At 43.7% G+C, this 12,104-nt stretch overlaps 1 protein-coding gene across 2 annotated transcripts in view; it reads left to right on the top strand.

The window, feature by feature from the left end:
- Positions 1-12,104, top strand: part of LOC140731878 (uncharacterized) — a 135,935-nt gene that overhangs the window by 48,146 nt on the left and 75,685 nt on the right. For both annotated transcript variants that reach the window (XM_073053817.1, XM_073053816.1), the window contains exon 2: positions 1,696-1,809. In XM_073053817.1, the coding sequence (XP_072909918.1) occupies positions 1,704-1,809 (106 nt within the window). In that variant the 5' untranslated portion in view covers positions 1,696-1,703. The remainder of the gene's footprint in view (positions 1-1,695; positions 1,810-12,104) is intronic.

Genomic DNA, 12,104 nt, shown 5'->3' with positions numbered 1-12,104 from the left:
AAATGCCATTCAATCTCATTTTGTGGAATAACTGAGACAGCTGAACCAGTGTTGAATTTGATTTTAATTACTTTGCCATTCTCTTCTGGTGTAAGCCATATTGCTTGTCAATTTCTAATTTTCTCACTTCAAATTTCAAGGCCACACAGTTCTGTGTCACTCTCCTCATTGTCAGAATTCTCATTGACAGCATGCAGATTAGTGCTCTTTTTGAAACTGCAACCTGACATTTCAGCTTTTTTCTCTTAAAATATACTCAATCATGTCTTCTCTTCGAAGAACATGTGCTGTACTGCTTTTTTTAAAAACTCAACCCGTCTCTGCGTGTGCTGGGCTGCGTTTTTTCACCTGCTATGTTTTTTTTAGTTTGAACATCTTGCTGCATTTCAGCAGGTAGGAAGGCAACTCAGGTTTGTATTTAAAATACCTCAGCACCAATGTTATGTTTTGTACCTTCAAAACAGTAAACTAGTTCAAAGGAAGTCGTATCTAACTTCAGGTTTGCTTTAAGCGAGGTGTGTGTGTATCATGTGGTGGCGTGATGATGTTATGCAATTCATGTACTTATACATATAACCCGTAATGAATAACTTAAACAGCAAATATTATTGAAATATTAAATACACAACTGTACCCAAATGGGTACATTAGTTGGGCTTCACAAAACCGCACCAGCAACATCACTTAGAACAGGCCTACAGTTAGTTAAGTGACAATGCTGGTGATGAGATTGGATATCAATTCTCCATTGTGGACCTCGGGATGACAGATTTGGATGACCAGGGTGAAAGTTGAGAACAGGGCCTTGGAGACTGGTGGTGGGGTGGGGTGGGGTTCAGACAGTGGGCATCATTGGGCTTAGGTGTAGAGTGGGAGTGCTGAGGTGGGGTGAGGGAGGGGAGAAAACACTGCTTGGGAATGAGAATCAGAAAATGAAAGAAGATGGCTATGTAACAGCTAATGTCATGAGAGTGGACAATGATACTTGCTGCTGACACACCTTAATCTGACTTTCCCTCCAAAAGCCCATTGCATAGTCAGTAATGCTATAGAGGAAACATCATGACATGAACCTCCAGAGGCATGAGAGGCTGAAGGTTCTGGAATCTGGAGGATCACAGCAGGTCAAGGAGCGTCTGTGGACGGAAAAGGGAAGTTTTGGGTCAGGACTGCTCATCGAGCTGAAAGGTCTCAACCTGAAACATCACTTGTCTTTGCTCCACAGACGCTGCTTGGCCTGATGAGCTTCTCACTTTGTTCTTTTGACTGAGTTTCTAGGCTGATGTGGGTTGCAATTCTTCCCCAGATTACCGACTGTACTTTTGGACTGAACTTTGGCCAAGTGACTTTTATCATATTGCAAAATACACTGCTTTTGATGTTTTTGTTTTCATAACAAATTATGTTTGATTCAAAAATTATGCCGACGTTGAATGTCATTACTGAAACAGTGTGAAAAGGCAAAGAGTCTAAATGCAATGATTAAAGTCAAAGGCAGCAAGCCAGGGGTAAGGTGACTTGGGTTAAGTCACTATTGGACTTGCTTGTCTATAACTGTGATGTGGGCAAATCTGGCTTCCTAGCATTCTTTATGCTCTTACCGGGAGTCCGGTCAGGGTAGGTATAGACTGAATGACAATGAATCTTCACAGCCTGCTGTGCTCCATTAATGTGCCTCTGTCTTTTGAACTCCAGGTAGAGGGATGAACCAAGCAGAACTATGGTGGGCTGTTGTCTCTGTCCTCTTCATTTTTCCATCTGGGATCCTTGTCATGCTCTGCATGAGATGTAGAAAATCTAGGAGTCGCAGTAAGTTGAATTTTATCTTCATTTGAAGGTGTTTGATGTGTTTTGCTTTCATGAGGGATTTTCCATAGACCAGACGGAGTTTCATCTTTTGGAAGGTAGTTCTTCTCATAATCACTGAGACAGAGGAACAGTCCCTTCACCCAGCAAATCCTCACAGAACATCAACCATCCAATTATACAAATCCTCACATTCCCATCAACTGCCCCTAGACTATCACCCACCCTAACATGAAGAGCAATTTACAGTGGCCAATTAAACTACCACCCTGAGAACGTAGAAAAATGCCTGTGGTGAACTACATATACCTGTCTGGACACGCCCCCTGCTGACTGCCGCTGTGGCTCCTCCCACAGACCCCGGTATAAAGGCGATTGGGGCCTGAGCCCGGCCCTCATTCTCCAGGATGTAGTATGGTGGTCAACTACTGCTTGTTCTTTCTTCCAGTCAATAAAAGCCGATATCTCGACTTCACGTCTCAGAGAGAGTTATTGATGGTGCATCAATGCCCAAGGCCGGGATTGAACCCAAACCTTGGGCATTGTGGAACAGCGGCTCTATCAGCTGAGCCACTGCACTGCCCCCTATTTCTCTTTCCTCCATTCAGTTGCGTTCTGCTAGCTGTCAGATACAATGCAACCAACAGCATCCTGTTGTTATTTGCAGCAGGCATGCAGATGAGAGGCTAGGCCATCTGACGTGCCTGGCCAACCGGTATCCTGCCAATCGCACTCTGGCATTGCTTTCCCTCCAGAGATATGTTTCTAGAATGTTACATGCATAAATAAAACAATGCAGCATTTGGTTCAGCTTCATATGTTGCTGCATCAAAACACTTCCAGTCAGCTGCAACAGTCAAAATAGCAAACATCTTTGACAATTAAAGTACAAACTAGAATAGTCACCGGGGTTCATTTTTAATACAGGAAGCACAGTTCAATAAGTGTTGTGTAACAACTAACTACTCATAGTTCTGAGTAGTTCCAAAATGTACCTTAAGAGTTTTGTCTGCAAGTATTTAGAGCTCTCATACGTTAAAAATGTGATTAATTTTAGAAGCATATCTGGTGACTGAGATATATCTGCACTGAAATCCTGCCATGATTTTCAAATCTAACCTTTGTAGGTCAAGATTGTAAATGTCATCGAAATTGAGAGGCAGGAGGTCTAAAAATAATGCAAGATGCACAGTGAAATAAACTAGACAGACTATTTGTAGGAGTTTAATAGTTTCTGAAACCTCATGGTGTTCAGTTGATAAAATGCAAGCAGTATAACAAGTACTTTGAAAAAGTTCGGCAAACTTGGCTTTATTCAAGAGTTGGGTATTGTTTGAAGTATTTCAGATGTTCCTGTTGAAGCCTGAATATTGCACACACCTCTGCAGTGTTAATGCTGATGGGGAAGGCAGGGACGCTGGAAAACTGCAGTGCATTCCAAAATTTGCAACAGATTAAGAGTGTCATTTTTTTCTCTTGAACTCATGCTGCAGGTGGAAGGACTGTATCTCCCTCATGTTCTGTCCAACATTACTCCATGTGCCAAACACCAGACGTAAACTTTTTGTACCAAACATCATACCTAGAAAAGTATTTTATACCCAAGGGAGACCTTAAGTGGTTTACTGCCACTGTGATGGCTTTCTTTTAAAGTATGGTTATTGTGGCTTTGCAGAAACTACAAGAAGTTCCTGCAGCATCTAACTCCTGTTAATCTTTTAATTGATTAATTGTCCCAGATGCTTTGCAAGTCAGGCAATGTGATTATAACACAGATAATAGATTAATACTGTACAAAAACAGGCTGATTCTATTCCAACCATTAAACATCCATTTACACAAAGCACAGACTAATTCCAGTTTATTTCAACAATATCCTTGTCAGCAGATTCTACCACTCACCTATGTGCTAGGGAGCAATCTACAGTGACTAATTAACTGAGCAACCCACATGTCTTTGGGATGACAGGGGAGATTGAGGCAACCAGAGGAAATCCAAGTGGTCACAGGGAGAATGTACAAACTCTACAGAGGGGGGTCAGATTTGAATTCCAATTTGCTGGAGCAGTGACGTAGATCTTCCAGCTGCACTCAATCTTCAATATAACGCTACTGGATTGTTGAAGAATTCTTGACATGAAATTCTAACCCTGGCAGATGCTGCTTGAATTTCTGAGTGCTTTCAGAATTTTCTGTTTTATTTTATAACTCCAGTGTCTGAGATTTTAACATGGAATAAAAGGTGGCACTTCCCACAGGAGCAGCTTGTCCGAGCACCAGTGGCCAACTGCTGCAAGGCTGCTCCTCTCTGCAGGAGTGTAGCGGGGCCCAAGGGTCAGCCTCGAGCAGCCGTGGGTTGCCCTGAATGGTGGTGCTCTGCTGCAAAGGAACAAGAAAGGCACTGGCAAATTATTGGCAACAGAACTGCGAATAAAAATCGGGAGATACCCACAGACACCCCTGATGACCCTCTGATGTCAGTCTCTGAAGCCGATTTGAGAGCATTGACGCAAGGAAAGCATCTGGTCTGGATAGGGTACTTGGCCGACTGGTCAACATGCCATTTCATTGGCTCTTCAGTCAACGCTGGAACATGCGGATGGTGAAGATGCAGACATCAGAATGCTCTTCATCTCTTTATTGACTACAGCACTGCATTCAACACTATCATCCCATCAAACCTAATCAATTAGCTCCAAGACCTAGGCCTCAATACCTCCTTGTGCAACTAGATCCATGACTTCCTACTTACAGGCCACAGTCAATTTTACATCTCCTCCACAGTTGCCATCAGCACAGGGGTACCACAAGGCTGTGTGCTTAACCTCTGCTCTATTTAAGTTTGCTGATGACACACTGTTGCTGGCTGACTCAAAGGAGGTGACGAATCGGCACGTAGGAGGGAGATTGAAAATCTGGCTGAATGGTGCCACAACAACCACCTCTCACTGAATGTCAACAAAATCAAAGAGCTGATTATTGCCTACAGGAGGATGAAACTGTAAGTCTCTGAGCCAGTCTGCATCGGGGGATCAGGGGTGGAGAGGGTCAGCAGCATCAGAGCCTTTGGTGTTATCACTTCATCTCTTCTGGGCCCAGTATCTAAGTGACATTACAAAGGAGGCACTGCAGCAGCTCTACTTCCTTAGAATTTTGCAAAATTTCGGATGTCATTTGAAACTTTGACAATAGATGCACAGTGGCGAGTATGCTGACTACTTGCATCACAGCCTGGTATGGAAACACGAATGCCCTTGAATGGAAAATCCTACATAAAGTAGTGGATATGGTCCAGTCCATCGAGGGTAAAGCTCTCCCCACCATTGAGCACATCTACATGGAGCGCTGTCACAGGAAAGCAGCATCCATCATCAAGAATCACCACTATCCAGGCCATGTTCTCTTCTTGCTGCTGCCATCAGGAAGTAGATACAGGAACCTCAGGACTCACACCAGCAGGTTCAGGAACAGTTATTAACCATTAGCCATCAAGCTCTTGGACCAGAGGGGATAACTTCACTCACCCCAACACAGAACTGGATTCACTGTTAAGGACTCCACAACTCATGTTCCCAATATTTATTGCTTATTTATTTCTTCTTCTTATTTTTTTCCTTTTGTATGTGCAGTTTGTCACCTTTTGTAAACTGGTTGTTTGTCCATCTTTGTTGTGCAGAACTTTTCATTGATTCTATTGCATTTCTTTGCATTTACTGTGAATACCCAGAAGGAAAGGAATCTCAGGGTAGTATATAATGACATATACGTACTTTGTACTTTGAGCCTTCTACTGCACCAAGTCTGCTGACACACGCCCACTGCATGACACATGCCCACTGTGAATGCAAAGGCATGTGAAGATGCTGCTATTGATGGCAGCTGTGGGCCTGAGCATTGGAGATGTGTGTCATTGGTTATGACATTTGATTATCAATGGTTGCTGTCAGTAGCTGGAAAGGATTGTACGGTATGGATAAGTGCAGTGGGAATGTGAGGGTGGAGCTGAGTTTTGATGAAGCACAATGGGGTGATGGTATTTGATGATGCACAGTAAGGCAGTTATTGGAGATTGGACTTGATGGATCAGAATTGGATTTAATAACCCTGACATATGTCATGAAATTAATTAACTTTATGGCAGCCTTACAATAAAATACGTGATAAATAAATATAAAGGAACAAAAATTGAGTTACACCAAGTCTTTTAAATAGTTAAGTTAATATAAGTAGTGAAAGTTAACAGAAATAAAACGTAGTGTGGTGGTGTTCATGGGTTCAGTGTCCATTTAGAGGGGAAGAAGCTATTCCTCAATCGCTGAATGCATGCCTTCAGGCTTCTGTACCTCCTCCCTGACAGTAACAATGAGAAGAGACCGTGTCCTGGGTGGTGGGTATCCTTAGTGATGGACAACATCTTCCTAAGACATCACTCCTTGAAGATGTCTTGGCTACTACGGAGGTGGTACCCAAGATAGGGCTGACTAGTTTTACACGTTTCTGCAACTTATTGCAGAACCTCACTGCGGCTCTCAGTGAGACGGTTGTTGGGTTGTGGTATTTGATGTGCTATGTGAGGCAATAGTCAGGGTGACATTTGATGGTGCATTCAGTCAGACAGTTGCTGGCTTCGATATTGAGATGCAATTTTTGGGGGTAGGATCTGATGATGCATTCGGTTGGAGGTGACATTTGATGCATTCAGTGAGGCATTTGTTGAAGATGTTATTTGATGCACAGTTGGGGCGTGATATCTGGGTGCACAGTGGTTGGGTTCGGATTGAGAATGCATTCCATGGCATAGTTTCTGGGGGAGGGAGTTCATCATGCTGTCAGTGGGACCCTTGTGTGTGATGTTTGATACTGCAGTCAGTGGGACATTAGTTTGCAGTGAGTTATACAAAAAGTCTGCATACTTTGGCAGGATTTGCAGACCATTACTTCCTACAAGGTGAAGCCTAACATCAATGGCACTCCCAGATGAGCTCAATGCCTTTTCTGCACACTTTGAAAGGCAGAATGAAGCTACACCTGTGCAAATCCCTGAAGCCTCTGGTGATCCTGTGATCTGCCTCGGAGGCCGACGTCAGAACACCTTTCAAGACGGTGACCCTCGCAGGACATCTGGCCCTGTTGGTGTATCTAGTAGGGTTCTGAAAACCTGTGCCCATCAACAGGCGGGAGTGTTCAAGGACATTTTCAATCTCTCATTGCTGAAGTCACCTGCTTCAAAAGGGCGTCAATAACCTGGACAACAGCAATACCTATGTCAGCCTGCTGTTTATTAATTACAGCTCAGTGTTGAACACAATCATGCCCTCAATTGTATTCATCAAGTTCCAAAACCTGGGCCTCTGTACCTCCCTCTGCAACTGGATCCTTAACTTCCTCATTGGGAGACCACAGTTAGTGTGGATCAGAAATAATCTCCCCCTCACTGACAATCAACAATGGCACTCTCAAGGATTTGTGCCTCGTCCACTTCTCCACTCTTTCTACACTCACGATTGTGTGGTTAGGTACAGCTCAAACAGTATCTATAAATTTGCTCACAACACAATTATTGTTGGCAGAATTTCAGATGGTGACAAGGAGGCATACAGGAGGAAGAAAGGTCAACTGGTTGAGTGATGTTGCAATTACAACCTTGCACTCATGTCATTAGGATCAAGGAATGCAGCCTGCAATCTGCCTAAATCCTGCAGGAGGACTTCGCCAGATGGGGAGAATGGGCAAACAAATGGCAAATGGAATATAGTGTAGGGAAATGTATGGCCATGCACTTTGGTAGAAGGAATAAAGGCATAGACAATTTTCTAAATGAGGAGAAAATTCAAAATCAGAGGTGCAAAGTGACTTGGGAGCTCTTTCATTAAAGTTGATTTGCAGGTTGAATCAGTGGTAAGAACGGCATATACAGTGTTAGCAATCATTTTGAGAGGACTAGGATACAAAAGCAAGGATGTAATCCTGAGGCCTTACAAGGATTGGTCAGACCACACTTGGCGTATTGGGAGCAGTTTTGACTTCCTTATCTGAGAAAAAATGTGCTGGCATTGAAGAGGAAGTTCAGAAGAATAATGCCAGGAATGAAAGGATTAACATATGAGGAACGTTTAATGGCTCTGGGCCTGTACTCGCTGGAATTTAGAAGAATGAGTGGGGATCTCATTGAAATCTATTGCATATTGAAAGGGCTAGAGAGAATAGATGTGGAGAGGATTTTTCCTGTAGAGGGGAGTCTAGGACCAGAGGGCTCAACTTCAGGATAGAGAGACATCCATTTAGAACAGAGATAAGGAACATTTTCTGTGGTATTCATTGCCGTATATTGCTGTGGAGGCCAAGTCGTTGGGTATATTTAAGGTGGAGATTGATAAGTTCTTGATTAATCAGGGCATCAAAGGCATGTCAAGTGGGTTGAGAGGGGTAATAAATCAACCATGATGGAATGGTAGATCAGACTCAATGGGTCAAGTGGCTTAATTCTGCTCCTAGTATTTTATGGTCCAAAAGAATTGATTGTGAACTTCGGGAAGAGGAAGCTAAGGGAACACACACCGGTAAGCAGCTTCAAATTCATGGGTGTCAACATCTCTGAAGGTTTATCCTGGACTTAACATAATGATGCAATTACAAAGAAGGCATGACAGTGGTCATATTTCATTAGTAGTTGGATGAGACTTGACATGTTACCAAATATTCTGGCAAATTTCAACAGATGTAATGTTGAGATGTTAAATGTAATGTTCTATGTACTGTGGCGAGAGTTCTAACTGGTTGCATCACAATCTAGTCTGGAGGGGCTACTGCACAGGATCAGGAAAAACTTCAGAAAGTTGTAAACTCAGCCAGCTCCATCATGTTAGCCTCCCAGCATTGGGGACTCCTTCAAAAGGCCATGCCTCAAAAAGGTGGCATCCATTGTTAAGGACCCCATCATCCAAGGCATGCCCCCTTCTCATTGCTACCATCAAGGAAGAGGGACAAGAGCCTGAATGCACCTACTCAACGTTTCAGGAACAACTTCTTCCCCTCCGCTACATCTCCTCTCTATTGTTTTTCTTTTGCTCTCTTTTTGCATTACTTATTTAATTTAATTTTATAGGTACTTCTTATTGTAATTTATAGTTATTTTTATATATTGTGATGTATTGCAATGTGCTGCTGCCATAAAACAACAAATTTCACAACATATGCCAGTGATATTAAACCTGATTCTTATTCCGGGTTTTGATGAAGCATTCGGAGATTAATTGTGGTGGGTGATAGTTGATAGACTCAGGGAGGCATTTGTTAGGAGTGTTATTTGATGTACTCTGGGAGGCAGTTGCTGGGGGAAGGATTTGATGTTGCACTAAATGGTGCAATTATTGGAGGAGGTTTTTGATGATGCACTCAGTGAGGCAATTGTTGGGGGAGGTATTTGATGATACTCTTAGTGAGGCAATTGTTGGGGAGGTATTTGATGATGCTCTCAGTGAGGCAATTGTTGGGGGAGGTATTTGATGATGTGCTCAGTGAGGCAATTGTTGGGGGAGGTATTTGATGATGCTCTCAGTGAGGCAATTGTTGGGGGAGGTATTTGATGATGCTCTCAGTGAGGCAATTGTTGGGGGAGGTATTTGATGATGCACTCAGTGAGGCAATTGTTGGGGGAGGTATTTGATGATGCTCTCAGTGAGGCAATTGTTGGGGGAGGTATTTGATGATGTGCTCAGTGAGGCAATTGTTGGGGGAGGTATTTGATGATGCTCTCAGGCAATTGTTGGGGGAGGTATTTGATGATGCACTCAGTGAGGCAATTGTTGGGGAGGTATTTGATGATGCTCTTAGTGAGGCAATTGTTGGGGGAGGTATTTGATAATGCACTCAGTGAGGCAATTGTTGGGGGAGGTATTTGATGATGCAGTCAGTGAGGCAATTGTTGGGGGAGGTATTTGATGATGCAGACAGGCAGTTGTTGAGGGGTGATATTTGATTATGCACTCGGTGAGGCCACTGACAGCAGTTTGCCAGTGTTCTCTGTCTTGTGTCAGTTTCTCCAGGGTTGCCCATTTCTGTGTCTTTCCTTCCTCTCTGAGGGATGAGCTTCTGAATTTTTAATGGGATAGGGTTGCTAGCTCCATGCCCAAGCCTCCTCCCTATGCAGCTGGGCTTGGGACTGTCTGTTGTGGAGTTGCTGAGGCAGTGGTTAGGGTAACACTCGGTGCACTCAGGGGACAGTCTGATGACATGCTCAATGGGGCTGTTGTTGGCTGTGAGATTTGATGATACATGACGTGGGACAAGTTTGGGGGGGAGAGTGACATTTGATAATGCCCTCAGTGAGCTCTTTGTTGGGTGGTGATGCTTGATGGACTGAGGCAGTTTGGGGAGGGGGGGTTGATATTTGATGATACATTCTGTGAGGCAGTTGTTTGGGGGTTAACATTTGAGGATGCACACAGAGAGGCTCTCGTACAACCATAAGACAGAATTAGGCTATTCGGCCCATTCATTGGCCCCATTCTCCTGCCTTCACCCCTATCGAAAACCTATCAACCTCTGTTTAAAATATACCAATGACTTGGCCTCCATAACCATCTGTGGCAATGAATTCCACAGATTTTCCAAATTGTGGCTAAAGAAAGTCCTCCTCACCTCTGTTCTAAAGGGATATCTTTCTCTTCTAAGGCTGTGCCTTCTGGTCCTAGACTCCATCAACTTCAGCAAACTCATCTTCTTTCATGCCTCTGTAGTTCCCTTTACTCCACTGTAAAACAGACACATCTGACTTTATGTGGCAGTAAACACGAGGAAATCTGCAGATGCTGGAAATTCAAACAACACACACAAAATGCTGGTGGAACACAGCAGGCCAGGCAGCATCTATAAGGAGAAGCACTGTCGATGTCTCAGACCAAAACGTCGACAGTGCTTCTCCCTTATAGATGCTGCCTGGCCTGCTGTGTTCCATCAGCATTTTGTGTGGCTTTATGTGGGATTTGATGATGCACAGACTGGGGGCAGTGTTGTGATTGGGGTTTACTCATTTAAACAGTGAGGCAGTTGCTGGGGGGTGATATTTGATGATGTACTGGGTGAGATAGTTGCTGGGGGGTGATATTTGTTGGTGTACTGGGTGAGGGGGTTGCTGGGGGCGATATCTGATGATGCAGTCAGTGAGGCATTTCCAGGGGGGTTGATATTTGATGGTACACTGAGTGAGGTAGTTGCTGGGGGGGGGGGTATTATTTGATGATGAACTGAAAATGAGGCAGTTGTTGGGGGTGTATTATTACAAAGAAGGCACAGCAGCAGCTCTAATTTCTTAGAAGTTTTCAGAGATTCACCAAACTTTGGCAAACTTCTGTAGAAGCACAGTGGAGAGTATATTGACTGCATCATGGCCTGGTCTGGTAAAGCCAGTTCTCTTCTGTGAAAAAGCCAACAAAAAGTAGTGGATACAGCCCAGCCCATCACAGGTAAAGGCCTCCCCACCATTGAGCACATCTGTAAGGAGTACAGCGGCAGGAAATCAGTGTTCACCATTGAGAATCCACCATCCAAGACATGTCATCCTTTTCACTGCTGCCATCAAGAAGGAGGTACAGGAGTCTTTGGTTCCTGTGACACTTGCTCTGTTTAGAAAATAGTTTGCACATTTATCTTTACTACTGAAGTGTATGGCCTTGCATTTTGCAACATTGAATTTCATTTGTCACTCTCTTGCCCAGTCTCCTAATCTGTCTCAATCCTTCTGCAGCCTGCCTGTTCCCTCGACACTATCTGCACTTCCACCAATCTTCTGTAAACTGGGCACTAAAGCATCTGTGTCTAAGTTTTTGGTGACATACCATATCTATGCAAACTTCTAAGGAAATAGAGACGCTGTCAACCGTTCTTCATTCTGTGATGTGTAGATGCCAGGGATTTTAAAGCTACCTGCCTTCTCCACTTCCATCTCCCTACTGAGGACTGCTCATGGACCATCAATTTCTTTCTCCTTTGGCTTCATCCTCTCTTTGGCTTTGCTGATATTGTTGTCGTGGCACCAGTCAACCAGATTTTCAATCTCCCTCATATATGCTGATTTGAACAACAGTGGTGTTATCAGCAAACTTAAATATGGCACTGGAGCTGTGCTTAGCCTCACAATCATAAGTATAAAGTGAACAGAGCAGGGGGCTGAGCACAAAGCCTTGTGGCAAAGCTCTGCTGATGGTGAGTGTGCAGGAGATGTTGTTTCCAATCCATGCTAATTGGGATCTGCAGTTAAGAAAATGGAGGATCTAGTTGCACAGGGAGGTACTGAGATC

This window comes from Hemitrygon akajei, chromosome 8 (genome assembly GCF_048418815.1).
Source record: "Hemitrygon akajei chromosome 8, sHemAka1.3, whole genome shotgun sequence".
In the NCBI taxonomy this organism is placed as follows: Eukaryota; Metazoa; Chordata; class Chondrichthyes; order Myliobatiformes; family Dasyatidae; genus Hemitrygon; species Hemitrygon akajei.
Note: the sequence above shows the minus strand (reverse complement) of the source record. Positions and strands in the feature narration are given on the sequence as shown.